Genomic DNA, 25,599 nt, shown 5'->3' with positions numbered 1-25,599 from the left:
AAACCAGTTAGTCTGGCCAAACACAGAAATGAGCATGAATTCTCCCGTATGTCATAGCAGCAACAGCACTATTAAGATTTAATCAACCTGGTATTTGGACAGAAGGCTGTGGATGCCAATGGAAATATTAGGCATATACTTTGTCAACACAGTTTTCTAAAGGAATGACATAATATTGCCCCTCCATTCATCCATCTTCACCTTTTTCTCCCGTCTTTAACTGAATTGGAGTATGAGGCAGATATTTCTGAGATACTAGAGGAGGCTCTTGAAACTTACGGGGGAAGATAAATGTTTTTAGATGGTGGAGACTCAAACAAGTACCCACAAATGAAAAAGCTGTTGTTTGAGTAAAGCAGCAACCTTGGCTTAGCATCTGGCCAGAATAGGTGCCGTCTGTTCCTTGGGTGTTTATGAGGAGATCTGGGAGCAAACTGAGGTAAATGGAAGTGGAGAGGAAGCAGTAGATGTCATGGGGATGTGGATGAAATACGTAGTTCTCTGAAGATGCCTATTGCTGTGACAATTAATCTAGTCTAGTTGCATTTGTAAATCAAGGATAGGTCTTTCTGGTCTTTCTGTGGAGGTATATAAGTGTTGGTATCAAGTTTGACCAGATAAGGATTGATTAAAAAATAAATAAATAAATAAATAAAGCCATTTTAAATATGAGGTCGTAGAACCTGATCCTCCTTTATGTCCTGTCCATTCCTTCTCTCTTTCTTTACTGTAGCCTACATGCATACAATTTCTACACTGGTGTGTCTCTAAGGGGTTAGAATGGCTAAATGAGGAATTTGGCTAAATAAATACTCTAGGCTGAGTACAGAATTCTCGACCTCTTCCTCAGGCAGTTTGGGCACAGCACTGCTGAAGATTTTCCACTGTCAGGTTCACGTGGTATCTCTTAGTTGCCTGTTTGTGTATGCTGCACACATTCATTCATACCCTCAAAATTAGGGTCAGTACTTGGATGAAAGACTTCCAGACGGCACATGACCTATTTTTCAAGGGGTGTTGTGGATTTGGTGCATAGTAATGAACCAATGACAAGGCAAGGTCTTAGAGGATCTGTAGTGCTAGGAAAGCAAGGTTTTAACCAATACACAATGAGAAAATCTTGACGCAATGATTAGGAGGCGTACAGCTGTGTTTTAACTGGTAGGATATTAAGCTCAGAGTTTATGTTCATTTGTATCTCCAGTATTTTCTATATTTAAGAAGACAATGCTTGACTCATCCTTAGATAAACCTTCTCTCTCTACATTAGCTTTCTACTCCTCATTGTGGCCTCTAGAGAAAATGATAGTCCATTTTGGCAGGTTATTTACAAACATTAAGAAACGGTTCCTCTTCCAAAGAGCTTACATTGGGCAAGACAATGGAAACAAGAAATAGTGCAATGTCTTGACTTTCTCAAAGTTACGTGTTATTCCAGGGGTGAGATGGAAAGTGAAGCCAAGCCTCCTGATTCTGTGGACACTGCTGTCTTTTAATGCTTTTGTATGCTAACACGTCAGATGAGTAATAGAGAATTTGATGTCTTTGTCGCTTTGTTTGAAATGTTTCTTAGGAAATAGCATGGCCAATACTGCATTTGAAGAAACCCCATAGAAGCTGTGGCATGTTTGTCTGGAAATCTAAAGCAAAGCTGGACTTTTATTTTTAAAGGAGCTGCATTGTGCTGTTTTGGATAAGTAGGTGATTTCTTTCTGCACTTGTGATATCAATTTGCTCTGTTTTTTAATTAATTTTGTTTTGCAACATTAAATAATAGATGACATTCATGAAGAGCTCCAAATTCTCTATTGGCTTTGAAATTTGGAGAGCTCCATCAGCATATTGGTCTAGTTCCCAGTGTGACCAATTAAGTGGGAGGATACAACAGTGGGAAGATACAGAGGTTACTTGAGCAGTTTCCTTCAGGCATTGGGCAGAGTTTATTTGGCAACCTCTCTTACTGCATGAGGAGAAAGTTGGAAAAACTTGGCAACTGTGTGCCAATAAACAAAGAAAAGTTTAGTGGCTGCATCTGGTAATGGCTGGCTGTGGAAGAACACAGAGCTCAGCATTTCCAAACCAGTCTGTAAGCAAAATATCTGCTGGTAATAGCTAGGTCATAGCTCTGGAGCAGACTGAGCTTATTTGCAAATAAATAATGCTGCCCATCCCTCCACGCTGCAACAAAGATGTTTTCAGAGGCATTTTATATAACCTGCACACTGACATTGCTAGTGTTATTGCACCATAATCTGCAGTGTTATACTTCTGTGGAGGTTGGCAGCAATTTTATTTTAAGGTCAGAAAACCTACACAATTTTGTGGACATTTTGTTTCCTTGTTGGGGAGGAAAAATAAATTCCTCAGTTAAAATTCTGTTTCTGCTTTGTGCATATTAAAAAATCATGCAAAAAGCATGGGCCTAGCCCTGCAAGCCATTATTCACATGAGTTCCTTCCTAAGGAACTCCTTCCTAAGGAACTCAAATTACTCATAAGAACACATCTTTGCAAAATACGGTCATACTATTGTTGAGCGAATAACGCTAATTAAAAACTAAATAAATAAAATACTTTTTCTTTACCCTACCCAAATAAAAGAGTTAATTTGTAACTTTAGCACTGAATATAGTTCTCACAAGAAAGATTAAGGTTTTAGTTAAAGCAAGTGGTTTTACTTTCTTACTGCATATCTTTGGGGAAAAAGAGAAAGCTTTAGGTCATGAAAATCCCTATAGTGTCTTGCATTAAAAGCGTTAAAACCTGAATTAGAGAACATAATTCAGATCGAGTTCTGGCGCGTGTGCCAAAAATGACATCGCTGGCTGCTGGCTGCCTCCAGATTTTTGGAGCAGGTGTGTTGACTCACTTGCTGAGAAGCACGAGGAGAAACACTGGCCTTGCTCCAGTCCTATAACGTGGGGCGAACCCAGCTCCACGACTGCCCTGGGACTAACCACCGCTGCCAGGCAGAGCGACCTGCGTGGAGATGCAGAGTGTTGCTTTAGCATCATGTGCCAGGGAGATCGGTGATGCTCCACCCTAAGGCTGGGGGATCATTTGCAGCCATGCATTTATATATCCCACTACCGCAGCTTTTTCTGGGGTTGTTGTGGTTACAAAAACAGCAGGCCCTCGGACAGCGATTTTTCCCGGGAAAGTTGCTGAATGCTTGGCCTGCAGCTCCTGACTGGGTTTGGAAAACACACGCCTTTTCCAACACATTTTGAACATTGTTGCAATTTTTTTTCTGGAGGCTGTGGATGCTTGCTTTAGTATTTAGCATCATGGCTTTTGTAATCCTGGCGGTTGCTTCCTGGTTACCCCTTTTTTCCCAAACGATTTGCATTATTGGACGGTTATAGAAGTACATTTTAAATAGACTACTAAGGGTGAGACAGTAATGATTTTACTTTATGGTGCATTTCTGTTTAATAAACCCATATGTTGTAGCAGTCTGAGGATGGATTGGTACAATGGGACACTGAGTTCAGAGGAAATGTCTGCCTACCTCCTGTCCCTTTCATCCTTTCTTGAAGTCTCCCAATAAAGTTTGGAAAAAAATATGGGCTTTGCAGAGATACCTCAAAAATTATCCAAGCTCTTGAGAGCATGGAAAGGAAGACACTTTCACAGACAGCTCTTTTCCTACAGCTCTCACATGATTAAATGCAATGCTTAGTACTGTCACTGCCTTAATTATTTTATTCAGTAGTAGTTGCATCTAACAGAAGTGCAAGAGTTTGGGATATCCAGCGTCATAGCAATTAAAACCTCAAAGGTTAAATGAGCACTTCCAGTGGCACACAGAAGTCATGTGGAAACCACAGAGCCACTCCTGGACTAGTTGAAGTTCATGGAATATATTTCTGCCATTTGGAAAATACAGTCAGAAAGCAATGAAAGCCCACAACACAAGGTTTACATTTCTCTGTAAGCAACAAATGCATTTATTTTGTGGCCAGTAGCAGAATAAAACTGGGACTTTAACCAGCAGCTCTCATGTTTACTGATAGCAGTGGCTGACATTTTTGTTGCCAGCATAAAATGTTGGAGGGAGGCTGGATTTGCTCCTAAGGATCACTGTGAATATGGAGCACCTCGGTGAAAGTCAGTAGAATGACAGCAGCCTAAAAACTACATTTGCTTTGAATAGCAGAGCCTGTTTCTGGCAGCTTCATGACAGTGACTGGTTAGGACTGGGTTTTCTGGGAAGGCTTACGTAGCCCTCCCATATCTTCAGGTGAGAAAGCAGGACTTTGTGTGGGCATTCATCTTTCACAGAGCCCTAATCTTGATTATAAAATAAAAAAAGCTTCTGCAAATATGTCACTGTAATCTCGTGTCATTCTTTTTGAGAGTTTTAAACATCATAGTGGAAACTGTCCTTTGAAATACATTTTTATTTGCTGAATAGCTGTGATTATTTTCTTCAAGGCATCTATTTGTTTAAGCAATGCTTTCCTACAAAGTTTTATATTTTTTTGTAAAGCCACATAAATTGAAAAATGTATTTATTTAACAGGCTGATTCTATGTTAGGTTAGTCTTAAGTGCTGATTCTGACTCTCCTCTCTTTTGCTTCCTTTTTCTTCCTCAACTCATTTTCTAAACTTTACAGGGATATTTGAAATGGGAAATCAAGATGTGAAGGAAGATGCTTGGTGTGGTTATTGCATGGCAACACACATTCCAGCTCACAGCTAATTACAGGCAATGCTGACATCTGAGAGCTGGGAACAAACTGGGATGTTAAATCTGCTTATTTGTACAGTAAAATCTTTTCCACAAAGTATTATTTTACTTCATGGAGCCAAGGGCAATCTCCAACATCAATGTTAGTAGAAGTTTAATGTTGTGTTAATAAGGGAGAGTAAAAGGCGACGTAGCTTTATTAGCTTAGCATAGAGATAGACCATGGACCAAAACATTAATCATAAGCATTCCTCCACTGACCTCCCGAAGGGCCAGACTCCTCCAGCTAGGCTTATTAATCCCCACGGGAATAATAATATCCCATTTCAACAGTGAGAACGAAACACTTGTCTTGGTTTTAGTTGATGGATGGGCTAACTATTTCTATTTTTTATTTCTTCAAGAGAAATAACATCCCTCTCCTTTTTGAGATCAGGCAGCATGGTAACAGGCAGAGTCTGAGAATCTGCACTGGGTGGGATCGCTGGTGATGTACTAAGTACTCCCTCTCATAAATACCAAGTTTTCTTTCTCTGGGCAGTTTCTTTTCATGACGCTGTTTCCAACATATGGAAAGTTCATTTCTTAATATAATATGGCCAGTGTTTGCCTCTTCTGTATGTTGCATCCAAAAGTGACCTAAACACAGTGAAATAATAACCCCAGATTTATTAATATTGTAAGACTATCAGCCATCCGCAGCAGATTTTCCAGAGGGTATATTGACAACTTGTATGTGCATTTGCAAATGTACTGTTTTCAGCTTCTCTAATTTATAACTGTTCATGGCTAAAGCTTGTCAGGAAAATATTCACGGCCTACTTCTTTTTCCCATTGCATAAAAGGAGAGAGCCCTTGGCTTTTCTGCAATAATTTGGATGTAAAACTAGAATTGGGCTCTGCTTCCTCTGGAACACTTACCAATATATCAGCAAGGAAGAGGCTGTCACAGCTCTTAAGAAACTCGTTTTCATTCCACTTTTTCCAGTATCTCTCTGTTTCATAAGATAAGAAAGCAGAGCTGTGGAAAAGGGATATGTACTGAAGTACTTCCCATCTAAGTTATTCATTAAAACAGTTTCCTTGTTTGCCTTCTGGGGTCTGTATCCCAGAAAAATAAATTCTTTGTTCGTTTGTCTGTTCCTGCTAAATGTTTCTGTTTGGTCTTATAAAACAGTAAAACTGAGCATAAGCTACAGAGTAATAATAAGGTCAACCTTTTCTATTAGCAATTGCATTCATTTCTCTCTTTTTGAGACAAGTAAAAACAGTATGAGCTGGATCCTCTCCAAAACCAATGGGACATAAAAGGAGTACAACTAAATCCCTTAATTCTGGACTTTATTAGGATAAATTACAATAATTAGTAAGCCCACGTGCATTTTGCTGTAGCCACCAGGAGCCCACATCAGTGTGATTCAGCAAACAAAACTGGCTGCAGGAGATTTCTTCTCTTTCCCTGCTCTGTTGCCAATTCAGTTCCTAACTTCTGGCCATTTCCTGACTTGTGACAAGGGTTCAATGGCCTTTCCCAGCGCTTAAAAAAATCTCCCTTTTAATTTGAATTGAATTTAGGAGTTGAGTGGAATAGATAGATCAGGGGCAGAGTAACCCCGAGTGTTACTCTGAACAGCAGAATAACCACAGCACGTACTTTCTTCACTCTTCTTTTTCCAACTCTGTTATGTATATGCCCTATGCTGCTAAACCTAATTGGAGAACAGACACAGTTGCATTGATTTTCATGTATCAGCTCCCACACAAGCCCAGCTGTGCACCAGTCCCAGGAGAGAGTTCTTAATTCTGTTCTCTTCTTAAGCAGGAGGCAACATTTGATCAAAGTATTTAGCTAGGTTCCATGAAATGACTTCATGGAAATTGCATGGCTTCAGATATACAACCCTGAGCACATACACGGTAAGGGAGAAAGGCATTCCTCCTACAAGCCAAGTTTTGGGAGGGTGGAGAGCGAAGGCTGGGAGGTACGAGTCCAAGATCATAAGTCCAGGCTCCGTAAATCAGTCCGCTGAGCAACGTCTCTCCTTTCTTCCTCTGCAAGTCTTCTGGCTGCCGCAGTACCCAGACCTTGCATGGGTCAAAGGAACCCGTGCAATGATACAGGCTGCCCCATGGGCTCAGTGGGAATTGCATGGTGTCAACAAAACCTGCTTGGAAAACAAGACAGAGTACAAATACGTCATTCTACCTTTGGCAGGGGAGAAGTCCAGAAAGAGAGAAGATTTTTCCAGCACTTGGGCTGGAAAACTCGATGGAGATGGATTAGAAAGCAAATTTGGTTGGTAGGCAGGGCCTGGAGGTGAAAGAGTTTGAGCTCGAAGCAAATTAAAAGTCAGGATCTGAAGTCCATGGTAGATCATAGAGGCAATGGAGGCAGACCTGCTTATTCCCTACAGAATTTGAAGGTAAAGAGGGTTAGCAAAGGGTTAGCAAAGAAACTCTGCTCTGTCTGCCCTTATGTTGCACATGTTTACAGTACACTTAGCAATGACAGGGGAAAACGAACAACACTTGTAACCTCCCCCGTGGCTTTTTCTTCTGAGTGCCTCCTGCACGTGCTTAGTGCAGGTGCCTGCCCCCAGAAAGCACTGTGCAGGCAACGTGCGTGACTGTTCTCATGGCTGACCCTCGCACACAGTCCCCACAGTCAGTGCAACTGCAATTGGAAGCCTCTTCCTCTGCTTGTGCTACAGGAAATGCTTTCAGCATGCTTCCTAATGTCCTTCAAGCATTCATCTACAATTCCTTCTGCTGCTTCCATCACGCCTTTGCCCTTTCTTACACCCTATAGGGTTTCTGCAGTATTTGCTCTGAGTGCTGCATTTATGTTTCAGCACTGTATTAGACCACTGGTTTCTTTTGTTACTCCATGGCCATTGATGGTTTTTAGCAGTTCAGTTCCAAGAAAAAAAAAATAATTATTTGCAACTTCACTTAAATTTCTGCAATTTCTTTGCTGATTTATTCACATGAGACTGGCCCTGACAAATACTGTAGGGCTAAAGGAAGTAAAAGTGGTTCTCCCTGGAAACTTTACAGAAAAATCAAGTCATACACTGACTCCTTGAGAAAAATAACAGCTGCAAAAAGCAAATGACACAGACTTTTAAATGTTATTATTGCAAAATTATGAGGAAATAGTCATTTTATAATGTTTAATTATGTTCCATTAGGAGAAGAAAAAAAAAAAAAAGGCTATGCAGCATTTCAGATGTAATTACCTCAGTAAGGATTTTTTTGTGAGCATCAAAATGTCAACTATACATTCATAAACCTGTGATGAAGAACCAGTTTATCTCCGCTTAGTCATTAAAGATGGTGCACTGTCTGTGTGAAGGAGATAAAATCAGTCAAAACAGATGAAATTGTTTGGCTGTCCCATGCTTGCAAAATGGAACAATTCCCATTTTCCTAATATTTGATACCTCTGATATTGTTACTAAAAAAAATAAATCTACTTTTGCAGCCTCTGTTTCTCCCAGTTGGCATGAGTGAATGAACAAAGGAAGTTTTTTGTGACTTTAAAGAGTTCTTCAACCAGACCCCAAATGAAGTCCCTTCTGTTCAATTTTCCTCCCAAGAAATATTATCATCAGGGAAGATTTGAAATCTGTATATCTTAGACAATCCTTATTTTATTGTCGAAGAAATCTTTGGCGTCAGACTACTTATGCAGGTATAAATGAAAGATGCAGCTCTTTCAGCTGCAGTCAGAGCAGTTATGTGGAAGTTGCTGAGACAAAACTCCAGCCTAAATTTGTAAACAGCAGCAAATACAGAAGGTGAAAAACTAAGTGGAGAAGGGAAAAGGGGAACAGGAAAAAGAAGGGAAATTTTCTGTTGATTTCAAACTGAACCAGGAGAGTTCTAGAAAATATAAAAAACTTTTTTTTCTCTCTCATTTCTCTTCCTGGTACCACTACTCCAAATAGATAACTAGCCTCATTTTGTTGTCTGAGAAAACTGAGCTCTAGGAATCTGAGTTCTGGATATTTAGCTTAATCTACATGGACCTCCAAAGCATTTGGAGGTTTACCCATCACCGAATGCCAGAAAATATGAAAGTGATCTGTCTTGGAGTACTTTGTGTTCCTGACAGGGAGTTCTGGGGACTCACTGTCTTATTGCATAATGTTGGACACAAGGAACAAAACATCTGTTAGCTGTGAATGCAAGCTGCAGATAACTGTAGTATTAAAATGACAAAGAAATACATATCCTTCAATACTTTACTTTGGTAAAGTGGTACAGAATGGTATAGCTATGCTGGCAAGATTATGTCTTTCATCAAGAACTTTAACTAACATAACCACAAAAGTTATTCCTAGACAAGAAGACTATGAATAAGGTGACAAGTGATAAGGTAAAAGTAAACCACATGGGATGCATACCTGAACACATACCATACACCAATGGCAAGTCTATACATCAAACGCAATCTGTATTTGCCTTCCTCTCCGAAACAACCCAGAACTTAAAATCTTTCATGGCATCCTAGAAATAACCAGTACATTTAAGGGCACCCTCAAAACACTGACTTTTGTTAGGAGCAATGTTCAGTAACTCAAGTGAGCTCTCCTCTCCAAGACAAGGAATATGCTCCCTTTTCTGGGCCTGTGTGTCCCTGGAAGTGTGGTACAAGTCTGATGACTGCCCAGGACCTTCCATCAATCTTGGGTCTTGTGCCAGGACTTTTTGATCTTTTTACTCCTGTGACAATTGAGCAAAAACAAGGCATAAGCCAGCTGTGTCCGGGAGACTTGTAGGGCACTGTAAGTGGTTCCTAAGGGTAAACCCCTAAAAAGGGGGGAAAGACTTCCAGGTTTTGTTCACAGTTTTCTCAGCCAGTTCAGAATGTAGCTGTGGAAATGCCTACATGGAAATGCCTATCGCCTCCATGTGTTTCAGTTTCTTTAACCATAAAGTGAAAGCTTATGCATTAAAACGACTGGGAGACTAAATATACTGTTTGCAGCATGCTTTGCAAACCTCAGCTGAAAGGTATCACAGTAATGCAGATAAGTGTGTTTCTTCATACAGTTTTGTAGGCTCTGTGATAGTACTTTTGTAGACTCAGTAATAGTGCTGATAGAAATAGTGGTTTTCATTGTCTTTTGTAAATTCATAATTTACACTCAAATACAGAACTACTCTATTTTCTCAAGCTATAGCTATAAACCAAACTGGATTTTTTTAATTTTTATTTTATTTTTCTTTTCCCCAAGGAAAGCTGTAAAATACTTAGGTAGATTATAGCAGTTTGGTGGTTAATGATCTCTAAGAAATTACTGGCAGTAATTAAAAATGAATGCTTTCCTATATCATATAATCAGTGATCAGAAACTGCTGGGAAAAACAGTGGTGATGTGAAATCAGTCACCATAATGTGTTTTGACAAGTCTCCTCATTAAGAAAATAATTACCCAAACTACTAAGTATGTAGGAAAAAATATAACTTGCAAGTCTGGCAGATGATGAACACGTTCTTTCTATTTCTCATCATTTTTTTCTGTGAAATGGAAGAATCTTCTGCAACATATCTGTAATTGCAGCTAAACCTCCAAAGGGAGGTATCCAAGACTAATTTCAAGTGCCAAAGCAAAACAGATAGTTGGCAATCAAAGCACACCCGCCCATAAAGAACATTTTGGTCAAAAGTAGGCAATTTCATTTTGACTTGAAGGCTTGCATCCCATCCTTAGCTCATCACAGATGGGTGCCTCATCACTCACAGCTGTCTGATGTTTCAGGCACAACAGGGAGTGATGAGATTGCATTGTTTGCTGATCAGTGTGACCTTGCTTTTGATGATATCTATTTCCTACCTTCACTTGCACAAAATACTGACCTAATTTCCAGTGTTATTCAGGATCCCCTTTTAAATCTGTAGTGGGAGATAATTTCTCACTTTCAGTACAGAATGAGTCTCTAACCCAGAGAAGATCGTCCATGTGGTTTAGAATTCCTTTGTTCCACTCTTTCACCTCTTCCTTCTTCCCCACATTATTCTTCACCTCTTACCATCTTGAAAAATCAAAGGGTTTAAATGAGCAAATGAGCTTGGTTAATTTTGTCTTTGAGTCATCCATGGGATCAGGAATCAGTAAAATAGAGATCAATGCTAGTTAATAAAATAGAATTCAATATTAACTTGGAGCTGTTCATCTTCCAACTGTAGATGCTGTCAGTCATCTATAACCACCCTTAGCCAGTTTCATAAGGTCTTTTATGTGCACAGATGTGACGTTTCACCAGATCTGCCTCTTGTTTTCTTCTGCTAGCACCTGGTTCAACCATAAAAGCACACAGCAGCCCTATCCTCAAGCCATTATCTGATCTCCCATTCCTAGCAAATTCATATGTTAGTAAAGAAGGGCTGCAAAACCTGCAACCCCAGAAACAAAATTTAAAAAGTAACAAATTGGAAGATAATAAGAACTGGTACAAACCAACCAAACAACCAAAAGCCTGAGGTTAAAAAAAAAAAAAAAAAAAAAAAGCTGTTTCTAGCAAGATGAGATGTCCACGTCCAAGTGTGGAAAAAATATATTCCACCCAAGGCAATGATAGCTGACGGGTGGAGCATAAGCCTATGCCAGACCCTTGGGAAATGCATAGCAGTTCCTCTGATATGGATGGCCTCTGGCAGCCCCAAGGATATCCTGCTTGCTCTTGCTATGAGGGTTATGGTACTACACGCACATTTTAACACACTTTCCTACTGGCTTGGTAGGGGGAAAGAAGAAGGTTATAATCAGGGTGTGTCACTTGCCTGGCTTGCATTTAGACACTTTTCATATTGCCTATATTTAAAAGTGTTGATGGGTGACGAATTTGCTGAAGTTAGAGATGGAAGAGACCTATGGCATTATCCTTTCCATTCTCCCACTGGTGCAGAACCATCTCTCTTGCTCATTTCCTAGCAACTTACCAGGTATCTTGTCCAAAAAGTGGTCCTTCCACTTTCTTTGTGGGTTTATGCCACGTTTGAGTGATTATCCCTTTCTAGGAAGTCAAAGTGAACTGAAATTGAACCAACCAAAACCTTTTCTTAGGGCTCAAAATAGTTCATTTGTTTTGTTTTTCTTTAATTTCCATGCATCTCTAATTTGCTGATATCTTCCAGGAGCAGAAGTTCCAAATTTACTTCTGAAAAGAGTCTTTTCCTGGTCCACCAAAAGCAGAAGATCCAGGAAATCGCATGAGAAATGTGCATGTAGCTGTCAACATTATTTCCAGGATAGAAAATTAGAAGAAACTTCTTAAAAGTTTTCAGAAAATTGAGTTGTTTCTCTAAACAGATTCTTCTCAATCTTATGCATGAAAATGATACTCTAAGTAGTCTTGTGTCTTTTGGAGTTAAATGTTACAAAGGGTTACTTTGACATTTTTATGGTCTGTTTTAATTAACTGAAGCAAAATCTGCTCTTCTGAATGATTCATTTATCCTATCAACCTTTCTATTTTTGTAAGATTAAATCAGGAAGTTCGCATTAAGTTTCCTTTCCTGGAATTCCAGTTGAACATTATTACCCTTTGTTTAGACTGCATCACTTATTCAGCTGATAAGGGCAGAGAATACTCCACTGGAGATACAAAGATTCAGCAATTTAGATCACTTAAGAAAAATTATGTATTTTTCAATAAATGATTATGGATCTACATGCTGCAGGGAGTTGCTAAAATTGACATTTTTTAAATCTGCAGGCACAAAACTGTACACTGTTACAAAGATATGTCTCAGGGAAGCATAGGTAATCTTCTTGGCCTTGACATTTGGAGGTATATTGTAGCTTTGCATCATGTAATTCTTATTACAATGCCAGCTTGATCATGATCTTAAACCTGAGCTGGAAGACAAAGGCATGAAAGGATCAAAAGACTAGGTCTTGATTCTAAGAGAATCATAGAATTTGAATTAGAATTTGAATTTGAATTAGATGATTGCAATGATCCTTAAAATCTATCAGTTAACAGTGATATAAAACTATACATACACTCGTTAATTTTGGATATATTTTTTGAAAGTACAGTGTACTATATATGACAGATATGTTTATACATAAACACATCGTCTGCATTCTTTGGACATTACATTTATTTTAGTCTGTAGTATGCTGGCTCTTCATCATATGTGTGAAAAAAGACTAGATTTACGATGTTTTTAGCTTCTTAGATCACTGCAATTAATTTTATTTACCTTCACTTGGAGATTTATTTTTGTTTGTTTTGACTGGAACAAAATCTGGCCTTGCAAACAATGAAAAACCCATTTTAAGCTTATATCTGAATTCCTTCTTATGCTTGCACCAGAAGCAGCTAACACTGTGGATTCTGCTTCTCACATACTCCAGCTGAAGCCCAAATTCTTTTTTCCCATTATGTCCTTTAGTGACTGGATCTAATTTGTCTTCTAGCATGAACTAGACTTGTTAGTCTGCTCCCCTCTGCAGCCAAAGGTACCTGACATTATATTTACCTATATACTCATGAGAGGGGGCACAAATCTATAGCCTTATGTAGGGGACAGATTTTTCAAGCAATCTGAGGTATATAGGTGGGCAGTGTGATTGGTATACATAAATTGACCCACCTCCCCAAATTTTAGATATATAGATCTTGATATATTTGTATGAGACAGACAGGCAGAAGATAGATAGGTATAGAGATCTTCATATATTTCCATATGTCTTTATTTTTATGTATTCACATATTTGTAAAGTGAAGCAAAATTAAATCTGCAGGAAATACTTCTCATCATCTCCAAGTCTGCCAATATTTAGTTCATTTGCATATTAGGTAGAATCTCCATAAATAAAAATACATTATAAAACAGTTAATTAACGTGGTTGCTTGTAGAAAACAACTCATTAAATTAGAAGGACGTAAACCTAAAAGAGTTCATAAAATAACTTAGTGTCTAACCGTAATTATTGCAAGCAAAGATCAAAAGACAGGCTTATCAAAAGTGGAGACAGTTTATTTCCATCTTGGAACAAAGGACAAAAGACACAGTGTCTTGTCCTTTCCTTTGAGGTTTCTCTGTCTGCTCCTTTCCACTCCCTTTCCTGATAGGCTGCAATGTCTTGCTGGCTGATCTGTTGACTGAAACACAATAATCAATTCTGGGGAACATGTCAGCTACTTATTTTTATAACAGGAACAATGGAAATAGCATCACATTGTTAATAGAGGTAAAAGTGATTAAAAATACCCTCTTGAGTTTTCCTTTCTAGCTCCCATAGTCACAATGCGCTGGAAATGGTCCAGAACAAACTATGACAGTAGAGGCACACAATTTTACGGCAATCAGAGAACTTTGATTCATCTTTAGCCTGTGAAGGAATGCTTTTAAAATTGCTGCTGTATGAACCAAGGAAAACTAATGAGCCTTTTAATGCACACTTTTATTTTTTAAGATTACTACTTCAAATCTAAAGCAAAATAGAGGAATTCATTTCTAAATCAATTTTCTTGTCTATATTTGATTCTTTACAGTCTATGTCTTACTACTACAAAGAAATCTGACTGAGAGCCAGATATTTGTTAATACTGCAAACTGCAGAGCCATGTTCACACCAAATCTGTAGCATCACATAGAGTTTGCATAGTAGTATGTTCTGAAAATGATACCAAGTAAGTAAGTTTTGAATGGAAAGGACACTTGTATGTAACATCTTTACAAAAATACACTAAACTTGTGCAAAGAGAAAGTTGCGTAATATTTGCCCGACTAAAAAATAAATAAATAAATAAATAAATAAATAAATACTTTCACTAGAACAAAATTTCCAGAATTTTCAACAGGCACAGAAAATTTTGTTCGCTGTCCAAGAAGCACTATTAAGCACACCAGTGCCAATATCACTAGTGTGTTTTTATTCCTTTAATTAAAAAGAAGAATTCCTCTGTTGATTTTGGGGTTATCATGTCCAGTATAAGCTTCTTGATATGAGGATGGCTAAGGCAAAGATAATTCAAATAGGTTAAACCTATTTCAGTGTTACAAAGATCAGATAAACAGTGCTTGGTGAACTCATTTGAGACAAGCCACTCATTCAGTGCCAAGTATTATTAGAAATTCATTTTCTTAGCTGACACATGGACTTTTCATGCAGAGAGACCATTATGAAAAGCCTTGCTGTTCTGAGAATCTGTACTTTGATTTCTGGCATTATCAGCCAGATCAGAAATAGTAGGTACAAGTGGCCAGAGGATAAAGCATCAGCTTTTCATTCTTGGGAAGCTGCTGTTAATAGGAGTATAAGAATTTCAAATGAAGTGTGGTTGAGATCACAAAAATAGTCTGTGAAAGAGCTTGAAAATCTATCATGAAAAAAAAAAATAAGGCCATGATCCTGTAGCATTTTTCTACTCAAATTTCTATATACCCTTCAACTCCAAAAGAGTTGCATACATGATTTTGTAGGAACAAGGTTTAAATTCGTTTTTATCCTAAAATAAGCAAAGCCCTTCTAATCAAGTAAAAAAAAGATCATGCAAGATGAGAAATACTATTTCAAGACAAGTAAACCAGCCCATCTTATTTTCTGAGCTTTCCATTATGTTGTGGATTTTTGTTATAGAGTAGCTATAAAATAGCAGGTAGCTCTCAAATGTCTTAGCATTATGCTCTATGTGCTCTGTCACAATTTCTACTAAAAAAACAATTGCTTTATAGAGTAATTCTAGCAAACATTCAGCAAGATGCTTGCAGACCATTCTCCTTCCTGTTTCTTTTACTACATCTGCTCCTATCAGAAGGTTCCAAGCATTGGCTATCAACTGGCTCCATGGAACAATTAAATTAAATGTTAGATTTGCATTAGCTGTACAATTGCAGACATGTTCACTTAATCTACCAGTGACCTCATGTCTCTCAGCCTTTTCTTACATTTCCCTTTTGAGTTCTAGTTTCCCAGTTGTTCCTAGGCATTACCTATATTCTTCTTTTGGCTTGTGTGCCTTTCCCTTTTCCTTCTTCAGGGAACATCTTCAACAGCCCTGGATCTAATGGTTCACCTGATCTTCTCTTGCTTGGGAAAAGGAAGAGGAGATGAGGAAAAGAACTAAGGAGGGTTCTTCCACCTTCTGTAATTGCTATAGTAACAGCCAGCTATGAGGAGTGAAAGAAGACAAAGAGAGAAAGAGAAGGAAAATAAATGGAAGACATGAAGAAACTGGGAAAGAAATACCCAGCACAGGTGCTACAGGCATAAAGATGAGAAGCTCTTATTATTTCAGGTGCACAGCTCTTTACATGGCTTAGGGGAAAAAGGCATTAGCAGAACAAACAGCTGGAAGCCACGCTGCCCTTTGGAAACAGATTGAGCACCCTAGGATCCTAGGTTAGCTAGAAGCCTGCCCTGGTGGGCAATATCTTGCTACTTCAGAAGTAAAGCTGCAGATGAATTATCCTTGTTCTCATTCTGCACACTAGGCAGGAAGTTTCCCAAATCTCATGATGAAGTCAGTCAACTTCCTGAAAAGCAATAGAAATAGCAATAGCAGATAAGCAACTGAACTCTTCAGATAGCTCTCCAATATAGCGCTGAACAGCAGACTGGAGGTTTGACTGAGTTTTTATATATTGGCAATAACATAAAATTCATGTCTTTCATATAAAAACAGAAAGTTTGAAAAATGTGTGTTTAAAACGTCTTATTTTCAAGGTATAGACTATGATTTGGGATACTTGGCTTCTATTGTTTTTGACACGTGGGATTCACAGTATCCAAATGTTACATGTACCTTAAGCAAAGTGGGTTATGGCTTTTATTTCCAAGCAGTTTCTAAAGAATCCTATTCATCAGCTGAGAAATTCCATATTCTAACCTTCAGTTTTCAGGATGTTTCAGAATGTTTATTGTTATCTTGGGGAGCTTTTTCTTAGTGCTGTCACTGATTTACATTATGGAGCTGAGAGGCAAGCGTGTGGTTTCTTAGAGCTCAGGTAATTAAGTTTGTAAGGTCAATATGACATGCATGACAGATTCTAACGAGCTATGGGTAAATCAGATGGAAAGTTCTGCATATACACCTTTCAAGTCATTGTTTATACTTCCTGACTAAAAATCAGATGCCAGAAGCACTGTTAATCTTGAGGTTTAATAGACCTTCTGTATCTGGAAAAAATAAAGATTCCTCAGCAAAGAAAATAGACACTATTTCTGTACTCTAATGCTGCTCACAAGAAACATAATTCTACTGAGTGATGCAAAGGCTCTTGTTTCAAAGGAGAGAAAGTCCTGGTTTGAGCATGAAAGGTGCAGAATGCCCTATCACTGTTAATCACTTGCCCCATTGATCCTAGCACAGGTATGCCCCCAGCTGCCCTGAACTCTCTGAAGCTGTGATCAAACAAAAAGCAGGTTAGCTGAATCAGATGTCTTCCTTTCCTGTGTTACTTTTCTCAGAAGAGATCCTTCTCATTTTAGAAGTACGAGACCAGAAAACAGCCATACTCATGTTGGCACCACATCCTATAAATAATGCTGTTCATACATATAGCTGGGGCCCATGAAAAAATAATTAGGTTCTATTATCGATTAAATGCTGACCAGAACTCACCCACTATGTTTCATGCTATGTATCATATATGTTGTTAATTCTTCAGTAAAACTGTCAGAAACAAAAGATTCAAAGAATCCAATGGCATAAAGGTTTGAAAAACATCAGGGCTGTGTCTGTTCTCTGTATGCAATTTGTCAGATCCCCACAGACCACATCACATTTGCAAGACAGCTAGACACTTGGTGGTGGTGGAGGGAGAAGGGGTTCCTTCAGGGTGCCTTTGTAGATATATTAATGGTGTTAGGTAAAATTGTGAACAGTTGGCTATAGTATGAGTAAGCCTATTATCTGGAAGCCAAATCTGCAATATTCTGGAATTAATTTTGTTTTACAGAGTTACAAGGTCAGATTCTTGGTTCTTGCAAATTATTGTCCAAATACAGGCTTCTGAAATGTTCATCTACACCACCAGAGAATTTGCTTCATTGCAGTTTGGGTTTAAAATAATAGAAAGTGAGTGAAGGGTTTGCTCTGCTGCTTTAGTGAACCAACTATTGTAACATTTAAAAAACAGTCAGGGGAGCTCAATTTGTCAGGTGTACTAGACAAAGAAGAAAAGTATTCTCCAGTCACTACTGCTTGTGTTTACATTTTGAAGTCTGATGAAAAAAGTGGCATTTCAGAATATGAGAGGATGCTCTCGAGATTTTTCGCCCCCCCCTAACTCAGACTTTAGATATTTAAAAACTACTCTGGACTAGGGTTAGATAGAACAGATTTGCTCTCTCAGGAGCAAACTCATTTACCATGTCTCTTTGTAAAATGATATCAAGGCAAAACTAAAACCTCAGAAAAAAGCGAGCTAAAAGCGGTAGCTTGTCATGAGGTGACAGTGCTGAAATATTAAAGCAAACCAACCGCTTTGCATGTTTCTTTTTCTTGTGGTCGTGTAACAGAATATGCATCTTTGTTTTTAAAACATGCAAGCTCCTATTAACCTGTCAGTCACTTCTGTGCATCATATTGTGTTCACAAATGGTACCGTACTCTCACTCTGTAACACACTGGCATAGAAAGAGAAATGTGGCATGGAGAAGGAGGAATAAGCATTTTTTCAGCTGAACTGGCCATCCATTTAGAATTTATAATCTTAAATTCTGGAGTGAAGAATGAACACCCCAACAATTCTGTTACTCCTCCTAATCCCCGCCAGGTCTCCAGTCTGTTGACGAAGGCCAAACAGCCACTTCTTTCTGTCTGACCCTCTCCCCTTGCTATTGCTGGCTCTCATTCAAGTCAGGATCACATTCATCTGGGTAATATACACCTAATAAATCTTGTCCAACTCGGTTTGTTCTTACTGGCAAGACAGCTAGCTTCCCCCTCCACTTCTCTCGTCTTTCCTCAGACATCATTATGGGTGTTGACACTCCAGAGAGTTACTTAAGGTGCCCTTAAGTAACCGTCTGCATGTGTGCATCTACCTCACCTCCCACTACAACGCAAGGCAATTGCTGCTGTAAGCTGTTTTTCAGTTACAATAAGCAAGAACATGGGCACGGACAATGAAAGAAGCAGTCAAACCGGCAATCTGCAAGAGCATTTTTATTAAGCACAGTATCAGCATAATAATCTCAGTACAGCGCTTTCCATTGTACATTTTAAGGGCTTTGCAAAAGAAGCACGTATTATGCTCCCAATTTATCTGTGGGAAAAATGAGGTATGAGAAAGGGAACAGATAGACCAAGGTTGCCCAATAAGTTAAAAGAGACAAGACTGCAGATGTTTTGAGTCTCAGTCCAGCGGTCTGTCACAAACAGGGCTGAGAAGGATTACGATCTGTCCTGACTTACACCAGGCCTGACTTTGTTCACCGGGCATCTTAACATGTGTTTTCCCTCTTCCTTTCTCTGTAGCTTCACATTACATTAACAATAGCTACTCTCCAGGCTATAGTATCAAGCCAGTACCTCCCCTGATGAACGCTGAGGTGCAATTAGGCATCACAGTGTATGTGTTCCAGTTGCCATAGTTATCGTGCTTTATTGAGTCATGGGTTTAAAATGATTTCCTGAGTCCTGGAGATTCCCCAAGGCTAAAACAGCAGCAGTCTTTCACATAATGGGTCAACTGGTCCAGGTGGTTGCATGTGCCTATTTCCTCAAGAGGAAATAAGTTTAATGAATATAGAGTTCATTTAACTAAAAAGCCTTGGATCACACAAGATGGAAGATGGAAGTAAGAAAAACATTGTTTCTGAAAGGAATTTTTCAATTGTTCATAATGTTTTTAGATACTATGAACTAAAAGAAAACTTTTTTTTTTTTTTTTTTCTTCCCTTCTGCTCCTTTTAGCCCCAGCAGGGCACTGTGTGGCTGACATGATCTGTTCAGGGGACCCTGCTGAAAAGACTAGCATCTCATATGCATTATAACAACACAGCTGCTTCATAGACCGTTTTTTAACCACTGTTTTGACATATTTAAGGCAGCAGTCTTTCAGTTTTCACTTGCATTAGTGGACAATTTGCATCTCACATCTTGTTTTAGTGGAGGGTATTGTTGCCTGTCTGTGAAAGCTGACCTTTTTTCTTCATCAGACTGGACGTCATGCATGAACACAGTGAGGTAGAAAAAAATGCATCTTACCATTGAAGTGCCTTTGACACCAGTGGTTTTAAAGGTGGAAGGTAAAGTCTGTTTACTTAAAAAACGAAGAGGGGAGAGCTGGTTAGTTTATTAATGATATAGCTGCTGTCACAGGAACATGAAGAGTGAAAATAAGAGCTTTGGTCTGAAATAAACATGTCTCAGGCAACACAAGGCTGAGGTATATAACCTGTCTCCATCATCAAACCGTTCATCTTTTGATCATTATTTAATATTTGTGTTGAGTAATAGTATCCCTTTGCACTGTCTCGCTCTCCCAGCTGACTGCACAGAGTGACTTGTATGCACAGAGGAGGAGCAGGCTGGGGACCCAGGCATGGTCTCTGCCATTCGACTGACACGCGGAGAGGGAAGGGTCACAGATGACTCCTGGTGTCACAGAGCCACAAGGTCACCAAGGCAGCTCCCACATCATAGGCCTAAGGCTGGTGCCTTGGCAGAGTGAAAAATTTGTTACAGCTTTCTCTAACCAATTGTGTCAGACCTACACACCCATTAGGTCTTGCTGACACGACCATTTCCACCACATAGATGCAGAGGTGGCCTGAAATTGGGATTTCAGCCCTTAGGTTTTAGTCCTGATAACTTCAAGTTCATCAGTGATTGATTATGAATGCTATCTTTATTAGCAAATTAACAGGTTTGTACTTTTAAGCTAATCAATGTATCTTTAACTGAAGGGAAGGCAACCTCGTAAACAGTAGAAAATTCTTCAACCTTCAAAAAATAAATCATCACCAGTGACAATGTCTTAAAAACAATATAGAAAAGACATCCTAGATCTCTACTCATTTCTGTAAGCCTGCAGTGTTCCATGTACACTAAGGAGCTGACCCTCTTTTTGAAAGGAAGTGAAAGTATTTTCTTTCCTCCTCATTATTCAGTTTATCTGTATTTATACATTATCAAATTATGTCTCTTTGTCAAACTACGTCATCACTGTAATTTTTATTTCTTATCCTTTTGTGCATCCATATAACAGAGCCTTTCTCAAGTACAGCGTGGACCTGCTGATTTCATTTGCAGCCTGAACTGTTGAACTCATGGTGTTTGAGGGCATTAAAAGCAGGCAGAAATATGGAGCACAGTGCTCCCTCCTTTAAAAATAGTCAGGTACATGCATCAGAAAGATTAAGGCAAGGCTACTTCTTTATTATTATTGTTTACTTGTAAAATAAAGGAAAAAAATACCCAAAGTGTTTTTTGTTTTTGTTTGTTTGTTTTTCCTGGGATCGAACATAAGTAACAGCTCCCCATACATGATGAGGTGGGAATATTTCTAAAAGTAGTTATTTCTAGATGAAGATTTCTAAAACAGAGAGCCTGTCAGTTACAGGCAGCAGAGCAGCACGTATATTTATGCAGTATGCACTTTGCTGTGTAATTTGTTAAAAAGTGCCATGGAAAGATACTTTCTTTTATTTTGTGATTCTCTTGTATGTAAAACAATAGCTTTCCTCCCCTGAAAGCCAGGAGCACGTAATACTGCTTATCTCTGAGAAGTGATAGTGCAAACACTCTTTGTCGAGAGGCTCGAACAATTACAGACTCCTTTAAATAATTACTTTTCAGTAAAGTCAAGTGCTAGAAATGCAAACTTAATTATTTCCCTGACAATGGTTGGAACAGGGAGGTCCTTGGGACTGGGGAAATGCTACATACAAAAACCCCAACCAACAGTGAGTCCAAGCCCAGAGCCAGAGGCCTGGAAACTCAAGCTGAAACAGCCCTATAATCTATCATGCTGCTGTGAAGAGGATATTAATACCAGCGTGTAGAGTGGCCATCACGGGTCTGACAATCCTGCGTTTGTATGAGCAGGTCAGTTGACTAATTGTGAGCGGGATGTCTCTGTGTACTGCGCTGTTCAGACACAAAAGGATGACAAGGGTACAGTTAACTATTAAGGCATTCGGGCCTTGGAGGGAAAAGAGAAGACAATCAAGCCCTTATTACAAGATGCTGTCCTGCGATTCGCTCCCTTATGCAGTTACAACAGAAGGAGAATTCACCTTTTAAAGTGAATAATTGTGCCTGTCGGGCAAGCCTTTACAATTACTTTACCATCCAGCGAGAGCTCATTGATTGCATTAAGGATAACAGTGCTCCAGAGAAACAATCCTCTTAGGCAGACTGCTTATAAAATCCCATGTCTCTGTCAGGCAGCTGCCTGCTTGTTGAATAGCCAGAGAGTTAAAGAAATAAAAATATTAACGGCCAAAGCTCTGCTGATTTCACAACACTCTTTAAAGCTGAATGAGTGATTAGGGTGGTTGTTGCCTGCTAAACACCCATGCCTCAGGTGGAATGCTTCTTGGAGCACGTTTTACTGCTAATGCCAGACTGGTGCCTTGCTTTTCAGCTCTGAAAATACGCCTGCTTAAGCAGCCCTATAGAATTCCGAGTTAAAATGCAAGCCAGAGAGACTGCATGTCTTCAAGGGTTGATAACAACCTAGAATCAAAGCCTTTCTCCTTCAGATTACCAGCAAGCATCTAATCCAGGTCAGTGATAATCCTCCGGCATCTATTTAGCGATGATCCCAGCAGACAGACTGCTCCATCACAGAAGTCACTGGCTCTGACATTGCTGTAAGCATCCACAAAGACCAAATGAGGATGGAGATTCCCCTTTTGCTGTGGGAGCTGATTAGCTTTGCAAGTGGGACAGGAGGGCTGAACCAAAGCACAAAGCATTTTATCATCATTATCATTCATTTGCTATTTTACAAAGCTGTAGAGGTGAGACTGATAACCCTTGGTTGAACTACTGAGAGCTTCCCAACTTCTGTGTCTCCACCACATCTGCCCTGTCTTCACGATCTCTGCGCTCACCCCATTCAGAATCATCAAACAAAAACTCTCCAGCTTCAAATTCTTGTTTTGCCTCCATCACACAACCCTCTCACTTCGTATTTTCCTTCACTGCCACGCATGCCTCCTCCTCTCATTCCAAGCTGTTTTCAGTTTCCAGTTCTCTTTCACACTGCCTAGTCCTCCAGGCCCTTCCCATTTTATGTATCTATCTATATATATATGTATGTATGTATGTATATATTTTACAAAGTAAAAGTCCATTCCTTCCTTCTTCAAAAGCTTCCTGCAGGTCCTGAACAAAACCTTCCTATACAGAGAGGCAGGCTTGGTCCAGGAAGTGGTCTAGGCAGTCAGTGTTTACAATAATAAACCCTGCTTTTTACCAAGGGTATTAACTTGACATACTGTGGGCTTCTGGTTCCAGCATTATCACTGTGATGGAAACACCTTAACACCACCAGCACGCTTTCCCACTTTTTTGGACAGTTTGGTTTTGTTCTGTTACTTTTTTTCTTCCTTTTGAGAATGATTATTGGAGTTACAGATTTTTTTTATTTTTTTTTTTCTGGAATTCAGACCATGAAAAATACCACACAATTCGCAACCAGCCTTTGCCATCTCTTGTCATGACTATTCTGTCACTTCCTAGTCTACCAAGTGCCTAAAAGTAGAGACGATGCAGACAGAAAGCCAATTAGGCTGGGATTACCTTGTCTGTTCAACAGCTGGGTCTTAGCGTGTGTCTGCCTTCCTGTGTTAGAGTAAAGAATTCACATTTTATGGGTCTGACCTACCATGTCAACATCTAACCTACTGCCTTACAAGAAGCACTGAAAAATGCAGGTAAACCTGACGATGCCAAAAAGAGCTGGAGTGAGTCTAGATATGAAGAGGTAATTGATTAAGCGGGTAACGTGTACAGCCAAGCTTGAAGATATAGTACAGCTCCGTCCTCTTCTGGGCTATTAAAGTAAATTAATGACCTGGAGCTGTGTAGGGGTTTCCAGAAACAACACTGTAATAGCCAACTGGCCACAGTTTGCAGCCTATAGAAGGGGAGATGTTTATTCTTCAGCAAATTGCCTGCTCAGGCACCACACTATATATACTCTATATCTGACAGATCATAGCGCAGAAACAACAACCGAAACTTAAAATAACAACAGCGAGTCTAAAATATGAGGCTGTCTTGGAAGAAAACGAACCAATCGTAATCTTTGATGGGCCCCAGCTCTTTCCAAAATCTCCCCGTACTCTTTTCCACGCTGACAGTTTGGCGGCTGCTCAAAAGGCGCTGTGCGGACTCGGTGCCGTTTTCAAGCCCTGAGCATCAGTCAAGGAATAAGCGTTTGAATGATCTTCAGGAAACATACAGGGGGGTTGAATATAAACATACAGGGTTTGGGAGTGTGTGCAGGGATATGAAGACAGCCAAGCAGTGCCTATCTGCACGCCATGCCTATGGTCATGCCGCAGTCTACATAGGGAAAACCCTTGTGGGTTTCCAAAGTGAAGGCTTTGGTCTTTTTCCAAGGTCTTAAGTGAGGTTTTGGTGCTGTGCAGGCATTTTTGGCCACCCCACAAGGCCACCCCGGTGGCTGGCGGCCTCAAAGCGTCCCCAGGTGGGGTTGGCACTCCGGGGCCGGGGCGGGACGGGGGCCTCGGGGCGGGTCCTCCCGGCGGCGGGGGCGGCCGAAGGGGGCCGGCCGGGGGCGGGGGCGGGGGCGGTGCGGTGGTGGCGGTGCGGTGGTGGCGGTGTGGTGGTGGCCGGTGGCAGCGCGGTGGTGGCAGTGGCGGTGCCAGCTGCGAGCCGCCGCCGCGGAGGCAGGCAGCGAGGGAGGCCGGCGCCCCGCGGAGGCTGGGCGGGAGACCATGATCCTCACGCGTAAGCTCCGCCGAGGGGTGGCTTTGGGGAATTTGGGGTCGGGATAGGGGAGGACGGGGAGGCTGCGGGGGTCCCTGATCCTGGCAGCACCGAGGGGAGGCTGGCTGGACTCGGTGCGGGGCGGCAGCCCCAGGTGGGACGGCGCAGCCCCCGGGGTGCTGAGGAGCCTCGGTGAAGGCAGCCGCTGTCCCCTCCGTGCATCCCCTCGACCACGCTTCTCCCTTCTCTCTCTTTTTATTTATTTTATTTTTTCTCCTTCCCGGGAGTGGGAGCCGCCGCGTTGGCGGTGAAGCGGGGCGCAAGGAGCCTGACGGCCCCCAAAGCCCCCCGGGCTCCGGTCGGGGTCCCCCCTGCCCAAGTATTGAACTAATTGAACTATACGTGAGCCCTGCGCCGAGCTGGCTCGGAGGGGTTTGCCTGGTGTGTCACAGTACTTAAAACGTGTGGATTAAAAGACTGAAGGGTGTAGTTGTAATCCTAGCCCTCAGTTGTAGATGCTTTTATTTCTTAGAGGAGCGTGATCGGTTTGGAATTACCCTGACAAGACATTCCCAGAACTAAGTCAGAGGCGCAGCTCTTTGCTGGGTTGTATTTTAATGCTGTTTGTAGGGAACTAAAGGGACAGGCAGGCAGATTTCATCCTCCGAGCATGAATCCATCAGTGGTTCAGTGCCCAGCTGGCAGCCAGGCCCAAGCTGGTCGATGGCACGCAGGGTTTGGTACCGGCTGCCAGCAGCCTCCTGTCTCGGCTTCCAGGTGCCCCAGCTGCTCCCCAGCACAAGCAGCACAAAAACAGGGAGGCTGAGGTGGCCGGGAAGTGGGGCTGCTGTCTCTCTGACAAACGGGTTCAGGTTTCTGCTCCGCTTTGCCTCTGAGGTCGTGATTAGGGCTGAGGTTCTTTGATTGTGGAGCACGGCATAGCCCAAAGAAAATGTTTGGGGAAAACTCCTTTCATCTACAAGGTCACTGGAATCAAAGCATTCGGTGCTACCTTTGTAACCTCC

General features: G+C 40.6%; 1 protein-coding gene across 6 annotated transcripts in view; it reads left to right on the top strand.

The window, feature by feature from the left end:
* The window catches only part of DLC1 (DLC1 Rho GTPase activating protein), a 278,334-nt gene that overhangs the window by 215,732 nt on the left and 37,003 nt on the right, over positions 1–25,599 (top strand). Inside the window, exon 1 of one of the 6 annotated variants that reach the window (XM_084519053.1) lies at positions 24,483–24,595. The exons of the other annotated variants lie outside the window; for them this stretch is intronic. Within the exon in view, the coding sequence (XP_084375179.1) occupies positions 24,583–24,595 (13 nt within the window). The 5' untranslated portion in view covers positions 24,483–24,582. Of the gene's footprint in view, positions 1–24,482; positions 24,596–25,599 lie in introns of those variants that run through there. 6 annotated transcript variants of the gene reach the window in all.

The sequence above is a fragment of the Aythya ferina genome (assembly GCF_964211825.1).
Source record: "Aythya ferina genome assembly, chromosome: 4".
NCBI lineage: Eukaryota > Metazoa > Chordata > Aves > Anseriformes > Anatidae > Aythya > Aythya ferina.
The sequence above is the reverse complement of the archived record's forward strand: the minus strand, read 5'-3'. Positions and strand labels throughout refer to the sequence as shown.